The following is a 21256-nucleotide window of genomic DNA, read 5'->3' as shown; positions in this document are numbered from 1 at the left end:
ACACACACACACACACACACACACAGTCATTAGCCCTGTGGTGCACTCGCAGTTTGAAATCACAAAAATCTTTAACTTTAACAGCAGGAATTACAAAAATAATTTAAAAAAACTCTTTACCTTGTTGGTTAATTTTCTTTGCTAGCAGCCGAAATAATGGGGAAGTAGGCAGTATCGACAACGCTGTGGAGGCTTCCTGAATGTTTTAAACCTCACATTGCTTGTCCATTACTTTCTTTGGAATAGAAAAATGCCCTAAAATCGCTAAAAACACACCACAAAGTAGCTTAAAAAAGCACTGCTGTGCTGACTCAATAAGCAGGAGACATCAGCCCGCCCACAAAAGATGATTAAATGTTCAAATACTGATACGAAGTTCATACAATAAAACATATATTTTTCGGGGTCGTGGTTCGTAAATTGGAAGGACAGGTTTTTTCCACTGTGTATGCCTGATTCGAACCCTCCATCCATCCATTTTCTACCGCTTATTCCCTTTCGGGGTCGCGGGGGGCGCTGGCGCCTATCTCAGCTACAATCGGGCGGAAGGCGGGGTACACCCTGGACAAGTCGCCACCTCATCGCAGGGCCAACACAGATAGACAGACAACCAGATTCGAACCAAGCACTTCTAATCATGTACTAATACATATATAAATATGTATTTATTTGAAGTTCTTTAAATTCTTCTTTATGTACTGCCAAGTGGTCCTTACACCTATTTTACAAACCCCGTTTCCATATGAGTTGGGAAATTGTGTTAGATGTAAATAGTGGGAATTGTGAAGTGAATCATATTTATAAAGCGCTTTTCTCAAGTGACTCAAAGCGCTTTACATAGTGACACCCAATATCTAAGTTACATTTAAACCAGTGTGGGTGGCACTGGGAGCAGGTGGGTAAAGTGTCTTGCCCAAGGACACAACGGCAGTGACTAGGATGGCACAAGCGGGAATCGAACCTGCAACCCTCAAGTTGCTGGCACGGCCACTCTACCAACCGAGCTATGCCACCCCAATATATACACGCAATACAATGATTTGCAAATCATTTTCAACCCATATTCAGTTGAATATGCTACAAAGACAACATATCTGATGTTCAAACTGATAAACATTTTTTTTTTTTGCAAATAACCATTAACTTTAGGATTTGATGCCAGCAAGATGTGACAAAGAAGTTGGGGAAGGTGGCAATAAATACTGATAAAGTTGAGGAATGCTCATCAAACACTTATTTGGAACATTCCACAGATGTCCAGGCTAATAGGGAACAGGTGAGTGCCATGATTGGGTATAAAAACAGCTTCCCAAAAAATGCTCAGTCTTTCACAAGAAAGGATGGGGCGAGGTACACCCCTCTGCCCACAACTGCGTGAGCAAATAGTCAAACCATTTATGAACATCCATCCATCCATCCTTTTCTACCGCTTATTCCCTTTGGGGTTGTGGGGGGCACTGGTGGCTATCTCAGCTACAATCGGGTGGAAGGCGGCGTACACCCTGGACAAGTCGCCATCTCATCGCAGGGCCAACAGTCACATTGTGAGTTTAAGAACAATATTTTTCAAAGTGCAATTGCAAAAAATTTAGGAACTTCAACATCATATCATATAATATCATCATAATATCATCAGAAGGTTCCGAGAATCTGGAGAAATCTCTCCACGTAAAAGCGGCATGGCCGGAACTAACATTGAATGACCGTGACCTTCGACAATGAATGGAAAATTTACAAACATCTGTACATCCCACATTTCTCATCCAATTGGAAGGGTTCCAACACTCCACTCACCCTGCTAGTATGCCAACAGTTAATGTGCATTAGCATTTTAACGTTTTATCCTATCTTTATTTTGCTAATTTTGTATGGTTAAACTGAAACTCATTGTTTGTGATATTCAGTTTCAGGTCAGCATCAGCTCTTCAACATTCAAACACTGTCAACATTCAAACGATTTCAACAGTTGTTCCACATCCAATCATCATTATAGTTCAACTTCAGCATCGAGGCATTCACACGCAATTCCAACCCGAATTGCAAATTGTAGTTACATTTATTAGGCGTACCAAACTACTGTATAAGCCTCAGATATGTACCCGTACAAAATAGTTTGTAAATGTTTATTTAGATACATAAATTGTTTCCAAACGTTGTCTGTCACGCGGTAGTAAAACAGCTGATCAGACAAAACAAAAGTCATCTTCATGGACCAACTAGATGTTGAAGCTATCTGTCCGATCAGCTAAACAAAGTCAACTCCACGGTGATGTTTTGGTGAATTTACGAAACTGAATGCCATTGCAAGTTAATAATACTACTCAGTGGCCACTTACCTGAGATCGGTAGGTGGTGAGTTCAAATCCCGGCCGAGTCATACCAAAGACAGTAAAAATGGGACCCATTATCTCCCTGCTTGACACTCAGCATTAAGGGTTGGAATTGGGGGTTAAATCACTAAAATGATTCCCGTTCGCGGCCACTGCTGATGCTCACTGCTCCCCTCATCTCCCAGGGGGTGAACAAGGGGATGGGTCGAATGCAGAGGACAAATTTCACCACACCTAAATCAAATCAACTTTATTTATAAAGCACATTTAAAATTTACCACAGGGGTAGCCAAAGTGCTGTACAATGGACAGGTTAAAAGATAACACGAGGATCGAGCAAACAACAGAACACAAACAGAACATGATAAAAACCTAGTGTTTGTGTAACAATCATTGGTACTTTAATTTAATTAATTAATTAATTAATTAATACCAACACAGACACTTGTATACATGTTAGAATATTAGGTAACGCTAACGATGATAGCTTGATCACATTACGATAGCACGAACGTACAGACATGCATGCAAACACCCCTACAGACGTCACACATGGGACGGTGTAGTAAGTATGAATTGTTTTAGTTATATCGTAAAACTTACAATCATTGCTCGAAGTGATCAATGACGAATCTTCTTGAGCTCAAACGCCATGGATGATTAGTAAAAAAAAGGTGTATACTTATGGTTTTAGAGAGGAAACAGGAAGTACATTTTTTCAACCTGCAACACCTGCAATGAGCATAAACAACAACACACCTTTTCAGTGTCTCTGTCAGTGTTTATATGAAAACTATTTGTTGAATACAAAACATTATGACCGTTAGCGAAGAAAAATACATAAATTAGCCGGACCATTTTATAAGCCGCAGGGCTCACAGCTTATGATCCGGAAATAACGGTACATGCATTTACTTTTCTCCATCATACTATCATGACCCAAACAGCAGAGATAGAATGTTCGGATTTGTGAGTATAACGTTTAAGTATTACAGCAATTGTTTTGGGGGTAATTCACATAGCTTTAACATCAGCTAAAAGTAAGGAAAAACATGTGATTTTGGAGGCAGTCTAATAGTGCAGGTCCATTTAAGTCTGTGCTAACATCTGGTCAATTAAGGAGTAATGGAGTACTTGTGCTTTAATGACACATATGTGGTGTTGCTGATTCTTTGCCAGCGCCCTTCATGTTTGACGGGGTTGGCAGCAAGATTCACACTAATTAGAAAGACCTAATTGCAACTTCTCTCCTCCTCTCCCCGCCCACTCTCTCCCTGACTTTTCATCTTTAGCCCGAGGCCCCATTCCTTGTCATACTTTTTTTTTTGAGTCACTCTCTTCCCCTAATTCTCCCTGCAAGTGGCGCCTCCTCCCCTCTGAGGGGTTCACAGGAGACCCATCCTGCTGTAATTAATGTGGGAGAGGTTGCGGATCAAGAAGCTTGGAAACTTATCCCCCGGTTCCTCTTGTGGCCGGTGAATGCGCCGCCCTTAATCAGGCCTCAAGGTGTTTGTGCGTGCGATAAGCCCCGAGGAGAGGAAAATGAGAGGAAGACATCAATTGAAACTGTTTTCTCGTTCTATTCCGCCAATGTCTTCATGTTTGTTCTCTGTTTGCAGTTCGGTAGGACGGAGGTGATAGACAACACCCTGAATCCTGACTTTGTGCGGAAGTACATCTTGGACTACTTCTTCGAAGAAAAGCAGAACCTTCGCTTTGACTTGTGAGTCAGTTTTCATTTGACGTCTTCAATGTGCATTCTCTCCGGCTCATTATCGACTTTTTGTTTTCTCTCTTTTTTCATGCGGGAACGAGAAGTCGATCATAAAATGTCGATACCAGGGGCCAGCAACCCAAAATGTTGAAAGAGCAATATTGGACTAAAAATATAAAACAAAACTAAATCTGTCTTCTATAAGTGTTTTAATGAAGGCAACACATGATGTAAGTGTCTACAATAGTTATATTACCCTACTATGAAAATTACTTTAATAGCCTTATATAAGTGTTATAATGAAGGCAACACATTATATAAGTGTCTATATTAGATCTATTAACCTACTATCACAATGACTTTAAAAGTCTCATATAAGTGTTATATAGAAGGCAACACATGATGTAAATGTATATATTAACTATATTAGCCTAATATCAAAATGACTTTAAAAGTCTTATATAAGTGTTATATAAAAGGCAACACATGATGTAAGTGTCTATATTAGCTATATTAGCCTACAATCAAAATTACTTTAAAAGTCTTATATAAGTGTAATAATGAAGACAACACATGATCTACGTGTCTCTATTAGTGTCCACCCTGAGATCGGTAGGTCGTGAGTTCAAAACCTGGCCGAGTCACACCAAAGACTATACAAATGTGACCCATTACCTCCCTGCTTGACACTCAGCATCAAGGGTTGGAATTGGGGATTAAATCACCAAAAATAATTCCCGGGTGCGGCTACCGCTGCTGCTCACTGCTCCCCTCTCCTCCCAGGGGGTGATCAAGGGTGCTGGGTCAAATGCAGAGAATAATTTCGCCACATGTAGTGTGTGTGTATGTAATTATGGGTACTTTAACTTTACTATCAAAATTACTTTAAAAGCCTTATATAAGTGTTATAATGAAGGCAACATATGATGTAAGTGTTGATACTAGCCATATTGGCCTACTTTAAAAATGTCTTTAAACATCTTATTTATGTGTTATAATGAAGATAACACATGATGTAAGGGTCTATATCAGCTATATTAGCCTACTATCAAAAGTACTATATGTAGCAGGCTGACACAAATCTTTGTTGACAAAAGTGTGGAAAAGTAATATTTATTCTACACATTTGACAATATTGGAAAACATTAGTAAAACAGAGGCTTCTCAGAGGCTGAGATAATTCCTGGAAATGACTGTCTAGTCATGCCCAAAGGTATAGATGTGTGTGTCCAAGTTAAAGGAAACGGCAGCCTGTCTTCTTTTAATGCATTTAATGCATTTTTTTGCAAGCTCTGTAACGTTTGCTGTGGTCTGGAACAACATAGCACACAAACAACTATCAGAAATGCAGGCAATATTTCATACAGATAATGCAAAAAATAATTAAATAAACAGAGGACATAAGTAAAGGAAATTAAATAAGATGAAATATACCTACGGACGAGGCATAATGATGCAATGTGTATATACAGTTAGCCTAAATAGCATGTTGACATCGATTAGCTTGCAGTTATGCCCTGACCAAATATGTCTGATTAGCACTCCACACAAGTCATCAACAAAGCTCACCTTTTTGCATTCATTCACAGCATAAAACGTTTGAGGAGAAAGGAGTGGCATAAAACACCTCTTTCTGTGGTAGCGTCGAAGAAAGTTTTACATGAACACACTATGGTGCGTTCCTGGACCGCTGAAATTAGTAAAACAAAACGGCGCTCGTTAAATATTCTCATCAGTAAAGCATGTTTAATGTAAACAATGGGATTTCTAACGAGTAAGAAGGTTTTTGTCATGTTTGTCCTCCTACATTAACCATATGAAAACAAAAAATATGCGTTTTCTCCCACCCTTTTTATACATTTTTAAAAAAAGCTCCGAGGAGCCACTAGGGGTTGCCGACCCCGGTCTAAAGAGAGAGCCTTCATTATGCAGTCAGTCTTGAGCCTTCGTGGATGAGTTTAAGAAAGAATGAAATTAAATTTTAGGAGACAATACAATATGAAACATTACAATAATTCCATAGCGACCAGAGATTGTAACCCTGGTGATCCTCTTTGCCGTCCAATTGTGCTTAATTAATCTCGAGTTGCGTGAGATGCATCATTTAATTAGTAAATCACATATGCACCATTTCACTCACTTTGTGGGCTTTTTAATTCTATGCAAATTGGATCAGGACCACCGTTCATGACAATGGATAAAGGAAAAGGGTCTATCTCAGGGGTGTCCAAACTTTTTCCAATGAAGGCCACACTTTTATTTATCTCACAATGGGAAAATTACACTGTTGCAGTGCAGGTTTTTGCATACAGTAGTTGAAGTAAAACGTAATGAAAAATACAAAATTTGTAATAAATACTACATATTGTGCCCCGTTTCCATATGAGTTGGGAAATTGTGTTAGATGTAAATATAAACGGAAAACAATGATTTGCAAATCCTTTTCAACCCATATACAGTTTAATGCACTACAAAGACAAGATATTTGATGTTCAAACTCATAAACTTTATTTTTTTTTGCAAATGGTAATTAACTTAGAATTTCATGGCTGCAACATATGTCAAAGTAGTTGGGAAAGGGCATGATCACCACTGTGTTACATCACCTTTTGTTTTAACAACACTCCAAAAACATTTGGGATCTGAGGAAACTAATAGTTGAAGCTTTGAAAGTGGAATTATTTCTCATTCTTGTTTTATATAGAGCTTCAGTCGTTTAACTGTCGTATTTTACGCTTCATAATGCGGCACACATTTTTGATGGGAGACAGGTCTGGACTGCAGGCGGGCCAGGAAAGTACTCGCACTCTTTTACTAAAAAACCACGCTGTTGTAACATGTGTCTTGGCATTGTCTTGCTGAAATAAGCAGGGGCGTCCATGATAACGTTGTTTGGATGACAACATATGTTGCTCCAAAACTTGTATGGACCATGCAGCATTATTGGTGCCTTCACAGATGTGTAAGTTACCCATGCCTTGGGCACTAATACACCCCCATACCATCATGGATGCTGACTATTGAACTTTGCGCCTATAACAATCCGGATGGTTATTTTCCTCTTTGTTCCGGAGGACACCACGTCCACAGTTTCCAAATATAATTTGAAATGTGGACTCGTCTGACTACAGAGTACTTTTCCACTTTGCATTAGTCCATCTTAGATGAGCTCGGGCCCAGAGAAGCCGGTGGCGTTCCTTGGTGTTGTTGATAAATGGGTTTTGCTTTGCATAGCAGAGTTTTAACTTGCACTTACAGATGTAGCAACCAACTATAGTTACTGACAGTGGTTTTATGAAGTGTTCCTGAGCCCATGTGGTGATATCCTTTACACAATGATGTCGGTTTTTGATGCAGTACTGCCTGAGGGATCAAAGGTCCGTAATATCATCGCTTACGTGGAGTGATTTCTCCAGATTCTCTGAACCTTTTGATGATTTTACGGACCGTAGATGATAAAATCCCTAAATTCCTTGCAAAAGGTTGTTGAAAGATGTTGTTTGACAATCTGCTAACAAATTGGTGACCCTCGCCCCATCCTTGTTTGTGAATTACTTAGCAATTCATGGAAGCTGCTTTTATACCCAATCATGGCACCCACCTGTTCACAATTAGCCTGCATACCTGTGGGATGTTCCAAATAAGTGTTTGATGTATATTTCTCAACTTTATCAGTATTTATTTCCACCTTTCCCTACTTCTTTGTCACGTTTTGCTGGCATCAAATTCTAAAGTTAATGATTATTTGCACAAAAAAAAATGTTTATCAGTTTTAACATCAAATATGTTGTCTTTGTAGCATATTCAACTGAATATGGGTTGAAAAGGATTTGCAAATCAGTGTATTCCGTTTATATTTGCATCTAACACAATTTCCCAACTCATATGGAAACGGGGTTTGTATATGTATATATATATATATATATATATATATATATATATATATATATATATATATATATATATATATATATATATATACATCATATATATATATACATCATATATATATATATACATCATATATATATATACATCATATATATATATATATATACATATAGTAGAAAGGGAAAATATCAGTTTGAACATGTTTGATGTTCAAACTGATAAACATTTTTTTTTTGAAAATAATCATTAACTTTAGAATTTGATGCCAGCAACACGTGACAAAGAAGATGGGAAAGGTGGCAATAAATACTGATAAAGTTGAGGAATGCTCATCAAACACTTATATGGAACATCCCACAGGTGTGCAGGCTAATTGAGAACAGTTGGGTGCCATGATTGGTTACAAAAGCAGCTTCCATGAAATGCTAAGTAATTCACAAACAAGGATGGGGCGAGGGTCACCAATTTGTTAGCAGATTGTCGAACAGTTTTAGAACAACATTTCTCAATGAGCTATTGCAAGGAGTTTAGGGATTTTACCATCTACAGTCCGTAAAATCATCAAAAAGTTCAGAGAATCTGGAGAAATCACTGCACGTAAGCCATGATATTACGGACTTTTGATCCCTCAGGCGGTACTGCATCAAAAAAAGACATCAGTGTGTAAAGGATATCGCCACATGGGTTCAGCAACACTTCATAAAACCACTGTCAGTAACTAAAGTTGGTCGTTATATCTGTAAGTGCAAGTTAAAACTCTACTATGCAAAGCCAAACCCATTTATTAACAATATCCTGAAACGCAGCCAACTTGGCTGTGCCCGAGCTCACCTAAGATGGACTGATGCAAAGTGGAAAAGTGTTCTGTGGTGTGACGAGTCCATATTTCAAATTATATTTGGAAACAGAGGACGTGGTGTCCTCCAGAACAAAAGAGGGAAATAACCATTCGGATTGTTATACGCGCAAAGTTGAAAATCCAGCATCTGTGATGGTATGGGGGTGTATTAGTGCCCAAGGCATGGGTAACTTACCCATCTGTGAAGGCACCATTAATGCTGAAAGGTCCATAGAGCTTTTGGAACAACATATGTTGTCATCCAAGCAACGTTATCATGGACGCCCCTGCTTTTTTCAGCAAGACAAATGTTACAACGGCGTGGCTTCATAAAAAGAGAGCACGGGTACTTTCCTGGCCCGCCTGCAGTCCAGACCTGTCTCCCATCGAAAATGTGTGGCGCATTATGAAGCATAAAATACAACAGCGGAGACCCCGGACAGTTGAACGACTGAAGTTTACATAAAACAAGAATGGGAAAAAATTCCACTTTCAAAGCTTCAACAATTAGTTTCCTCAGTTCCCAAACGTTTATTGAGTGTTGTTAAAAGAAAAGGTGATGTAACACAGTGATGAACATACCCTTTACCAACTACTTTGGCACGTGTTGCAACCATGAAATTCTAAGTTAAACATTATTTGCAAAAAAAAATAAAGTTTATGAGTTTGAACATCAAATATCTTGTCTTTGTAGTGCATTCAATTGAATATGGGTTGAAAAGGATTTGCAAATCATTGTATTCCGTTTATATTTACATCTAACACAATTTCCCAACTCATATGGAAACGGGGTTTGTATATATATATATATATATATATATATATATATATATATATATATATATATATATATATATTTTATATATATATATATATATAAAGATTAGATGAAACAAAAAAACACTAACGTTGGTATTGCGCACCAAGTAAAACGATTACAATATGTACATGGCGTAATACATAAAATACTACATAATATTTAATGGTGGTTCTTTGGTAAAAATCTTGTAAGGATTATATTTTACAGACCCTTTTCAAAGCGCTTTCTGACTGTCTATTCAGGAGGTGGGCGTTTTTATTTACGTGCCTCCACTTCGACAGCGTCTTCTCTCCGTCCTTTTTGTTTTAGCACTTCAGTAGTGGGTTGAGCCTAATAACTACACAAATGGAGTATCACTGACTACTTTTACAACATGTAATAAAGTATATACTTAATATTTGATGTTATTTACCTTCGTTCCACTTGTGTGCTGCCTCCTTTAATACCACATTTATCCAACAAAGTCAGAGTAGCAAGCAGCAGTGGTCGCCTCCGTAAATACGTTTAAAAGAGTATGTCCACTAGAGTTGTGACGATACCAATATTTTGGTACCGGTACTGGTACTAAAATTATTTTGGTACTTTTTGGTACTTTTCTAAATAAAGTTGGATTATTGGCTCTACTTAGAAAAATTTACAACAAACATGTTTCTTATTGCAGTTAAGTCCTTAAATAAAATTGTGAACATACTAGACAACTTGTCTTTCAGTAGTAAGCAAACAAACAAAAGCTCCTAATTATTCTGCTGACATATGCAGTAACATTTGGTCTATATGCAGTAATATTTTGTCTATATTATTAAGGACAAGTGGTAGAACATTAATTAATAATCTACTTGTTCATTTACTGTTAATATCTGCTTACTACCTGTTTAAACATGTTCTATGTACACTTCTGTTAAAATGTAATAATCACTTATTTTTCTCGTCTTTGATACTTTCCATTAGTTTTGAATGATACGACAAATGTGGGTATCAATTCGATTTCAAGTAGTTACAGGATCATACATTTGTCATATTCAAAGTCCTCATGTGTCCAGGAACATATATACTGAGTTTATAAACATAATATACATTAAAAAAAAACTAAATAATATATTGTGATGCCAAAAAATATCGACGTAGTCATAGTATGTCGACTCGATACGTGCTTGTACTTGATATCATTACAGTGGATGTTAGATTTCGATCCACCCATGGCGTTTGTTTACATTTTGTTGCCGGTGAGCTACGGTGTGTCATGAAGCATATTTGGCTATTCCTCGTTCTGCAGGGATGATATTTGTAAGAAACATACTTTATTTGTCGGCAAGGAGGCCAGGATCAGTGATTTAAAAGTAGCTAAAACACTGCCGATGGCGGACGGATGTTAGCCGCTAGCTAGTTAGCCATGTCTTAAAGCACCTCTTTCTGAGGGTGTTTCAGTGTTATAACTTCACCTTTATCGTTAGGTTTTAAGCCAAAATGCGTCGTTTCACCCTTTTTTATCTACACATTGTCTGCTCGTAAGTACTGTGTGATTTTGTGCCGACAAACATGCTCGTCTGCTTGTACACCAGCAATGTCATGACAGGACTTCGACGCGGGCGCGAGGGTTGCGGAACCGCTACGTTTCGAGGACGGTATCGTACCGAAAATTATTAATTAGTATCGCGGTGCTATACTAATACCGGTATACCGTACAACCCTACCGTCCACTTTTCGTAGCCTCACGTAAGAAAATAAAGTTTGTAAACATAATAAAAAAACTTTAAACTGCATGTAGTTTAAAGACTACGGCTGAGTAAAAACACCCCAAGATAATTCAACGGATCAGCATTCTTCAGCACAAAAGTTCCTTTTGTTCTTTATTCCCTTTATTGTCAAGTTTGTTGTTGTAGCAATACACACCAATTAATGATGGTGATAATGCTGATGGTGGTCATTTGTTTGAAAAATAAGCTTTAGGAACACCCCCAACTGTGTTCAACCAATCAGCTTTGGAAAGCACAGCCCGCCGCTAAAAATGTTCCGTGTGTCTTCCATAAATCCAAAAGGTTCCTGAAGAACTAAATCTACCCGAGTAGATTTCGGTGGAAACACAGGGGGAACTTTATTTACCGGATAATGGGAAGTGCGTTGGAAAAGGGCCTGTTGTTCTCAAATGTTGCACGAAATTACTATTCCTTCGAGTTGAGTTAACTTGAAATGACTCTGTATCATTTTCCGGTGCACATGGCATTTTGAGTTTTTTAAAATTATTGACACCTTAGACCAGGGGTCACCAACGCGGTGCCCGCGGGCACCATGTAGCCCGTAAGGACCGGATGAGTAGCCCGCTGGCCTGTTCTAAAAATAGCTCAAATAGCAGCACTTACCAGTGAGCTGCCTCTATTTTTTTAAATTGTATTTATTTACTAGCAAGCTGGTCTCGCTTTGCTCGACATTTTTAATTCTAAGAGAGACAAAACTCAAATAGAATTTGAAAATCCAAGAAAATATTTTAAAGACTTGGTCTTCACTTAATTAAATAAATCAATCTATTTTTTTACTTTGCTTCTTATAACTTTCAGAGAGACAATTTTAGAGAAAAAATACAAGCTTAAAAATGATTTTAGGATTTTTAAACACATATACATTTTTACCTTTTAAATTCATTCCTCTTCTTTCCTGACTATTTAAATCAATGTTCAAGTAAATGTATTTAATTTATTGTAAAGAATAATAAATACATTTTAATTTAACTCTTCATTTTAGCTTCTGTTTTTTCGACAAAGAATATCTGTGGAATATACCTTCAAACTTATTATGATTAACATTTTTTTAAAAATTCTGGCAAATCTAGAAAATCTGTAGAATCAAATTTGAATTTTGAATTTCTTTTGAAATTTTTGTTTTGGAAAATCTAGAAGAAATGATGATTTGTCTTTATTAGAAATACAGCGTGGTCCAATTTGTTATATATTCTAACAAAGTGCAGATTGGATTTTAACCTATTCAAAACATGTCATCAAAATTGTAAAATTAATCTTAATCAAGAAAAATTACCAATGATGTTCCTTAAATTATTTTTTAAATTTTTTCAAAAAGATTCAAATTAGCTAGTTTTTCTCTTCATATTTTTCGGTTGGATTTTGAATTTTAAAGAGTCGAAATTGAAGATAAACTTTGTTTCAAAATTTAATTTAAATTTTTTCCGTATTTTCTCTTCTTTTAAACCGTTCAATTAGGTGTTTTTTTCATCATTTATTCTCTACAAAAAACCTTCCGTAAAAGGAAAAAAAAAAGTACGACGGAATGACAGACAGAAATACCCATATAGATTTATTTATTAATGGTAAATTGAGCAAATTGGCTATTTCTGGCAATTTATTTAAGTGTGTATCAAACTGGTTGGTAGCCCTTCGCAATACTCAGTACCCAAGAAGTAGCTATTGGTTTCAAAAAGGCTGGTGAACCCTGCCTTAGACCCTACAAAGACATGTATACAATTAAGGCTGGGCGATATATCGATATACTCGATGTATCGCAGGCTTGCTTCTGTGCGATACAGAAAATGACTATATCGTGATATTCGAGTATACGTTCTCACGTAGTTGCTTTTGGCTGCTAGCAATACACTACAGGCTCTTCTCACTCTTTATTGTCTCTCCTTCTCCCAGAGACATAAAAAAGCGCACTTTCTTACATACGTCGTTTACTCTCGCGTTATACGCCCTTGCAGACCAGAGGTAGCAGCATGAGTAACGTTAACTGCGGTGCGAGTGGTAATACGAGAGAAAGAAGGTGTGACTCTGGTAACAAATGAAGGAAGAAATCATTCCCAAGAAAAACAGCAGGGGGTCCATTGTCTGTCAGTGGTTTGGCTTCAAGTGGGAATATGTCGAACAGACAACTATAATTTGTCAAGTGTGGAGCAAAAGCGTTGCTGCAAAAAGTAGCAGCACTGCTAATATGGAGCATCATTTAAAAAGTCACCTGCTAGAGAATGAAGAGGGCTTACTCCGCATTTCAACATCTCCATTCGGTGCCACAAACATTTCCAGCTCAACACCGTACGAAAAATAATGGTCAACAACAAAAGGAGATAATCTCCGCAATAACCTACCACATAGCGAAGGACGAACACTGTATGATTTCCTATTATGCAGCTAATTTTTTTAATTATTGAAATATCTTGTGTGACATCATGTACAAAAGTGCACTTTAATTGTTTTGAACTATTGTAGTGGCGTTCTGTACAAAAAGGGCACTTTAATTTAGTGTTGTTTTGATATGTCATCTTAGTGACATCATGCACAAAAGTGCACTCATAGCTTGTTTTAAAATGTCTCTGACAATCTTGCACTTTCTGTTTTGAAATGACATGAATGTTTGTGCCACTGCTTAATAACTGTTTAATAAATACACTTTTGGTCATTTGACTTAGTTGTGATTTCCCTCTCTGCATGAAAGTTTAAAATAAGAGTATATTAATGCAGTATGAACAAGAATGTTTGAATGTAGACACATAGAATCATCATACTGCTGTGATTATATGGATCAAGTGTTAATTCAAGGCTAAGGCAAAATATCGAGATATATATGGTGTATCGCGACATACCCTAAAAATATCGAGATATTGAAAAAAGGCCATATCGCCCAGGGTTATAGACAACTTTACCACATCGCATGAAGTCATTGTATCAAAAAGGAACACTAAGGGGAAAAAAGTAAAAGCCAAATCCACTAAACACCCTCGCTCATATGTCCAGCTCACTTGTTAACACAGAAATGGACATTTTGCCTCTTGCTTTCATTTCAGGTATGATGTCGACTCCAAAAGTCCAGACCTGTCCAAACACGTGAGTGCTAATTATGCTCCTTTGCATTTTGAGGTAAAAAAACACCACAGATAAGTGGAGACCAGCTCCGTTCCAAGGTTGTTTGAGGCTGGACGATCCCTTTATCTCTGGCGTTTTCAATTAAAAGAGTGTCTATTGCATGCTGCTTCTTGATGGAACACCGCAAACCCTTCCTAGTGCCTGCTCCTTTGCAATATCCAAATACAAAAGTCTTCTTTTTTTCTTCATCATCTGAACAGTTTAGTCTCGATAAAAGCCTTCAAATAATTTCCAGTTTGTTTTACTGCACGTCTCCAACAGATCACGATGATCTCGCTACTTTTATCGTCTCTTCTTGGAGTTATTGTCACTTCTGCTACATGTCACCAAAGGGTTGGCAACCTTTACTATGGAGAGAATCAATCAATCAATCAATCAATGTTTATTTATATAGCCCTAAATCACAAATGTCTCAAAGAAATGTACAAACCATTACGACTACGACATCCTCGGAAGAACCCACATAAGGGCAAGGAAAACTCACACCCAGTGGGCAGGGAGAATTCACACCCAGTGGGACGCCAGTGACAATGCTGACTATGAGAAACCTTGGAGAGGACCTCAAATGACAGCTACTACACAGAGGGGCAATGATAAACTGCCAAGGAGTTTTGCCGACGCCATAAAATGTGGGCGTGGCATGGCGCCAAAACTTTGCTCTGATGGTTTGCCTTAAAACTTTGAAGATCTTTAACTCAACTCCACAAAATCAGATCTTAATCATAGTTGATTCAAATAATGGTGATGACACCTTGAAGTTTTACATGGGGCAGTATCTGTTTGTACCCATTTGTAGTGGGCGGAGCCTGCCGGAAAAAATGCTTCCCCTCGCCATCACCATTAGACTGTCATTGCTTCACTTTAAATGATCAGATCTCCTTCCAGACTCATATGAAGTTAAGTGAATTATATTTATATAGCGCTTTTTCTCTAGTGACTCAAAGCGCTTTACATAGTGAAGCCAAATATCTAAGTTACATTTAAACCAGTGTGGGCGGCACTGGGAGCAAGCGGGTAAAGTGTCTTGCCCAAGGACACAAAGGCAGTGACTAGGATGGCGAAAGCGGGGATCGAACCTGGAACCCTCAAGTTGCTAGCACGACCACTTTTCCAACCGAGCTATACCACCCCACCGTTATCCGGCTTTATGGTCGAGAACTGATCATGACTAGACGTTAGAGATGCGCGGTTTGCAGGTCGGGCGGTTCACATGACGAAAAATTAGATTTTAATTAGATTCGGGCGGTTGGCGGTTGAACCATCCGGAAATATTTGATATCCATGGTTCTGGAATCGGTATTGTTTGCCATTCAAGACCTGTGTCATAAAGCGAAGAAGACACTAGGAGACGCTATTATTCCCTTGAATGACTGCCGGCAGACACCCAGATAATAAGTATTAGGGCATGCTATGAAGCCTATGGCTTTGTTGCATGTACGTTCTGCTTGGCACTCCAGCATTACGTTGTGTGTGGCTTCCGTGGCAACACGCACACAACTCCAAGGCATACTGGGTGACACAGAGTACAGTAATGGTTGTGATATAAACAATTTTAACACTCTTAGTAATATGCGCCACGCTGTGAAGCCACACCAATTAAGAACGACAAACACATTTCGGGAGAACATCCTCACAGTAACACAACATAAACGCGACACAACAAATACCAGAATCCTTCGTATTCATGATACTTCCTGACTACTTTATGCACCCCCCCTTGCGTTGTTAAGTGGGCGGGGTTGGGGGCACGGGGGTGTAAAATATATTCAGGATGTGTCACGGATACAAAAGATTATGGGTATATGTTGTGTCGCGTTTATGTTGTGTTACTGTGAGGATGTTCTCCCAAAATGTGTTTGTCAATCTTGTTGGGTGTGGCTTCACAGCGTGGCGCATATTAGTAAGTGTTAAAGTTGTTTATATCACAACCATCAGTGTTCTCTGTATCACCCAGTATGCCTTTCAATCTTGTACATATGATTGCGGAAGCTGCACATAATATGTTGCCGGAATAAGAATCGGTTTGTACATGTTGTTGAAGGTGTTAAAGGCAATGGTTTCACAGCTGCACGCCCGTAGTCTTGTCATCAGGATGAACGCTATTGGATAGACGCGAGAACGTTAGGGGCTCCAATTATCTATATTGCTCTGTTTAAATAGCTCTGTGAGTGGTAAAGACGGCCAACTTCCGATATATGTCAGCGGGCGGGTACAGTCCTGATAAAATGTTGGTTCGGGTGGACGGCGGGTGGATGATATAATTGCCTATCCGCGCATCTCTACTAGACGTCGATATCAACACGATGAGCGCCACCGTTTGGTGAGAAACTATAACTATGGTAACTTCCTTCCACATGCTCCAATCTTCTCCTATTTTGGGATGGTGGTTCGGGGCGTTGGGAATGACGTTCCAGCCGACTTGCCGGGGTGCTTGTTTTTGAATTTAAACAGCGACAAGGACAGAACACAACAATCCAAGGCGTGGTGCGCATGTGTGGCCGTGCGATGGTACGTTGGTTAAACATCACAGCCCAATGCCTTACTAGGTATACCACTGGATGATTACTGTTACACATGTGCATGTATACTTGGTAATCAACTTTTTAGAAAATGCTTGTTTTGAAAATGTCTTTCAACATAAATTTGTTTTGTTGTTTGCCATTTTCTTGCTACATACCAAACATGCAAGTAGGCTAATGTCCTTAGCACTGAAGACAAATTATTCTGTCCAATAACGTTACAACAAAAAAATTGATCACTTGCAAATTATGTTGCTTTGATGAATAGTTTAAGTAATATTTAATCATCAATCATTTTTGGGTTACTCACTAATCATTTTGCAACGCATCCTGCTGAAAATGATGGAAAGTGCTACTCTATTTCACTCAATTCAAAGTTGGAATTGCTACAAAAAACATTTTTAGATATTCAACAATCTACTGCTAACTGGCGACTAATGATAATGCAACCCCCCAATTGGTCACGTTTCAGGTCAACAAATTTTTATTCATATAGCCCTAAATCACGAGTGTCTCAAAGAGCTGCACAAGCCACAATGGCATCCTCGTCTCAGATCCCACATCAGGGCAAGGATAAACTCAACCCAATGGAACAATGAGAAACCTTGGAGGGGACCTCCTCTAGGGCGACCGGTGCAATGGACGTCGAGTGGATCTAGCATAACATTGTGAGAGTCCAGTCCATAGTGGACGTAACATAATAGTGAGAGTCCAGTCCGTAGTGGTGCCAGCAGGAGACCATCCCTGTGTCAGGTAAGCCGTGACAAATGGGGCCATGTGTATTCCCTTCGTACAGTAGAGAATAAAAATGGATAATTCCTGGACTGCATGAAGTGGCCTGAACTTGAAATATGAGGATCTAGTTTTCAGAGCGCACATGAGAGCGGTGGTGTGTTTGATCTGTGTGGCGGTTGAATGCAGTTAATGTTAAATGTGCAATTTAAATGTTGACAATGTGCATTTATTAGAATAAAAAAAAGGAAGAAAATAGAAAAATGTTAAAAAAAGGCATGTAGAAAAATCTTGATGTTATTTTAGATATTTTTTCGTAAAATTATACATTAAGGCTATGAATTACTCAATCGAATTCAATAGGCACACACATACTCTCTTCCTCAATTTTTCTCACCTATGTAGTGTTTATCCAATCACAACTCTTTTCAATTTGAAGTTTATTAATATTTAGAATGACAAAACTTTTATCTTAAAATGAAATTGTTTCTTTACTTTCATTTGGTACGTCTGAAGTTTATTATGTATACATCTTTGAAGAAATCTTGTTGTTATCGTACAATGAATTGGCATTAAAATTATTGTTTATATTATTTTTCGGACCCCAGGGAGAATAAGAGCTAATGGTGATTCAAATAAATAAACATAAACACAGAACTCAGCCTGTTCACATTTACAGCCTCACAGAAAGTTAGAATGTATGGAAGCCTTTTCAAAAATGCCAATTTTCTGCAGGCCATACAAAAGGAGTCCCAACAAAGAGGGTGAAGGTTGCCGACCTCTAATGTAATAAGATGAACTAATTAATAATAATATGTCTATTGGGCTTCATCCTGTTTAGAAATACAGCTTTGTTTTTGTTTACTACTATTAAATCTTACTTTACCACTTGTCGATTTCTCTATGTTTACAGTAGTAAATACTGCTAGTGTCACTTATTGATTTATTTAATTATGTTTACATTAGTCAATACTGATTGCGCCGTTTATTGATTTTTCGAACTATGTTTACATAAGAAAATGCTGGTTGTGCCACATATTAATTCATCTAAATATGTTAACATTAGTAAATACTAGTTGTGCCACTCATTGATTTCTTTAATTATGTTTGCATTAGTAGTCAATACAGGTTGGGCCACTTATTGATTTATTTAAGTATGTGTACATTAGTCAATTCTGGTTGTGCCACTTATTGGTTTCTCCAAATATTTCAACAATATTAAATACTGGTTATGCCACCCTTTAATTTTCCGCTAATTATGTTTACATAAGTAAATACTGGTTGTGCCACTCATTAATTTCTACAAATATAATAACATTAGTAAATATTTGTTGTGCCACTTATTGATTTCTCTAATTATTTTTACATTAGTAAATACTTGTGGTGCCACTTTTTGATTTATCTAATTATGTTTACATTAGTAAATACTGTTTGTGCCACTTATTGGGTTCTCTAAATATTTTAACATTGATATATACTGATTGCGCCACTTTTTGATTTCACTAATTATGTTTACATTAGTAAATACTAATTGTGCCACTTATTGATTTCTCTAGTTATAACCCCATTAGTAAATACTTATTGTACCACTTATTGATTTCTGTAATCATATTTACAATAGTAAATACTGGTTGTGCAACTTATTGATTTCTCTAAATATAGCAACATGAGTAAATACTTATCCACTTGATCCACTTATCAATCAAAGCAATTAAACGTCTCAAAGGGCTGCAAATGCCACAACGACGTCCTCTTCTCAAATCCCACATTATGTGTGCCACTTATTAAATTCTCTAAATCTGTTTACATTAGCAAATACTGTTTGAGGCTGACAATAACTCCAGAAAGAGAAAAGAAGCGGTCGTTCATAACATTGTTTTTTCATGCAATGCCCTTCACTATTGTTTTTTTTCCTGTACTGTATCAGACAGTTCCAAACAATCAATTTCCTTATACAGGTAGAATCCATGGTGACAGGAAGCATTGCAAATAGTTTTTATTTTGAAATCATCTGCTCATGATTCGTGGATGTATTTGGATTTACAGGGTTTGCATTCTTTCCATCATCAGCTCTTTGGGTTTTTGGAATGTTTCTGACACAGCATGTTGTTTCTGCATATACTGTAACGTACGTTAAGAGCACTTTGTAACGTGTGGTGTTTTGCTACATGATGGGCTCTATTGTTGTTATTGTTGTTACTGTTGTTGTTGTTGTTGTCGTCGCCGCTGCTGCTGCTGGCCAACCTTTCTGGAAGCCCGCAGAACTCAACGTAGGTCCCAGCATCTCTCTCACCTCTGCATGGCTGATGTCTGTCATTATTATCTTTTCAAGAGGAAGGATGGTGTCTGGAAAGCACGGACGCAACGTACGACCCTTCAACACTATCGTGGTCTTGAAGGGTTGGACATTAGCCGCGGGATAAAAAGACACAATTTAGTCACAAATAAGTTTGTGTTTTGCTCACACTTGTGAAGGTGTGATTTGCTACATCGCAACATGATGATGTAGTGTTTATTTCCCCCGACACCATGAAGAACTCCTTTGACTGAATAGTTCCACATCCACATTTTCAGATGAAATATAGAGTGATGGACAGCACTGTTTAGAAGTCTTCAGCCCTCCCTTTTTTCAGAGGTTTTTTTAGTGACTCTCATATACGCTGTCTTGCCCTTAAAGGGGAACTGTACTTCTTGGGAATTTTGCCTAATGTCCACAATCATTATGTGAGAGAATCATATTTTTTTCCCTTTTTAACATACAAAAATTGTCTCGTTCTTTGTGGCGAGCAATGCAGCAGTTGGGAGCTGTCATGTCTTTGTGATAATTTTTTGTTTAGTTGTGTTAGATCAATTCAAGACTCCATTAGTTCCTGTTTTTTTCACTCCATTGTTTTGTTTCCATCCCTACCAATTGGTTCACCTGTCCTCACGACTCACGCACCTGATTCATTTGAACTCACGCACGTGTTTTCAAGCACCACAGCACTATTTGAGCCTGTAGTTGCCAGGCAGTCAGCCTGGCGACATCATCATCTACACACCCTTGCTCCATGCTGATTATCCATGCTCTTTTCTCGTTCCCCATAAATTTTGTTACTCATGTCATAGTTTGCAAGTTTTGTTTTAGGTCCATAGCTTATGTAGTTTTGTTTCATAGCCAATTTTTGTACCTCCTTTGTGAGCGACTTTCGTTTGTACCTTTTTTGATTTAAGAATAAAAGATGTCACTACCATGTCCGTTCCAATCGCTTTGCACCTCGGGAAAAGAAACCACACCATAGTCCAAGTCATGACAGGAGCAAGCAATTCTACTTCTAAATCACTTTAAAAATGCATTGTAAAACGATCAACAATATTTAGTTTATGTTCCCTAACCTGTATTGTAACAAGCTATAGCGACATTGCTATTGTAAGAGCGAACATTGAGGAACACTTTGTCTTGCGTTTGATTTTGTTATGCACAACGCAATGCAATAGGACACCAATCTGTACTGAGTGAAACACACGAACATTAATATTCCAGTATATGTAAAGCATAAACCCACATTGT

At 37.9% G+C, this 21256-nt stretch overlaps 1 protein-coding gene across 2 annotated transcripts in view; it reads left to right on the top strand.

Moving 5' to 3' along the window:
• Positions 1-21256, top strand: part of cpne5b (copine Vb) — a 437932-nt gene that overhangs the window by 104622 nt on the left and 312054 nt on the right. The window contains exons 4-6 of one of the 2 annotated variants that reach the window (XM_061922666.1): positions 3950-4053; positions 14377-14416; positions 19962-19976. In XM_061922666.1, the coding sequence (XP_061778650.1) occupies positions 3950-4053; positions 14377-14416; positions 19962-19976 (159 nt within the window). The remainder of the gene's footprint in view (positions 1-3949; positions 4054-14376; positions 14417-19961; positions 19977-21256) is intronic. The other variant, XM_061922665.1, reaches the window with a different exon arrangement.

Source organism: Nerophis ophidion, linkage group LG16 (genome assembly GCF_033978795.1).
Source record: "Nerophis ophidion isolate RoL-2023_Sa linkage group LG16, RoL_Noph_v1.0, whole genome shotgun sequence".
Taxonomy (NCBI): domain Eukaryota; kingdom Metazoa; phylum Chordata; class Actinopteri; order Syngnathiformes; family Syngnathidae; genus Nerophis; species Nerophis ophidion.
The sequence above is the reverse complement of the archived record's forward strand: the minus strand, read 5'-3'. Positions and strand labels throughout refer to the sequence as shown.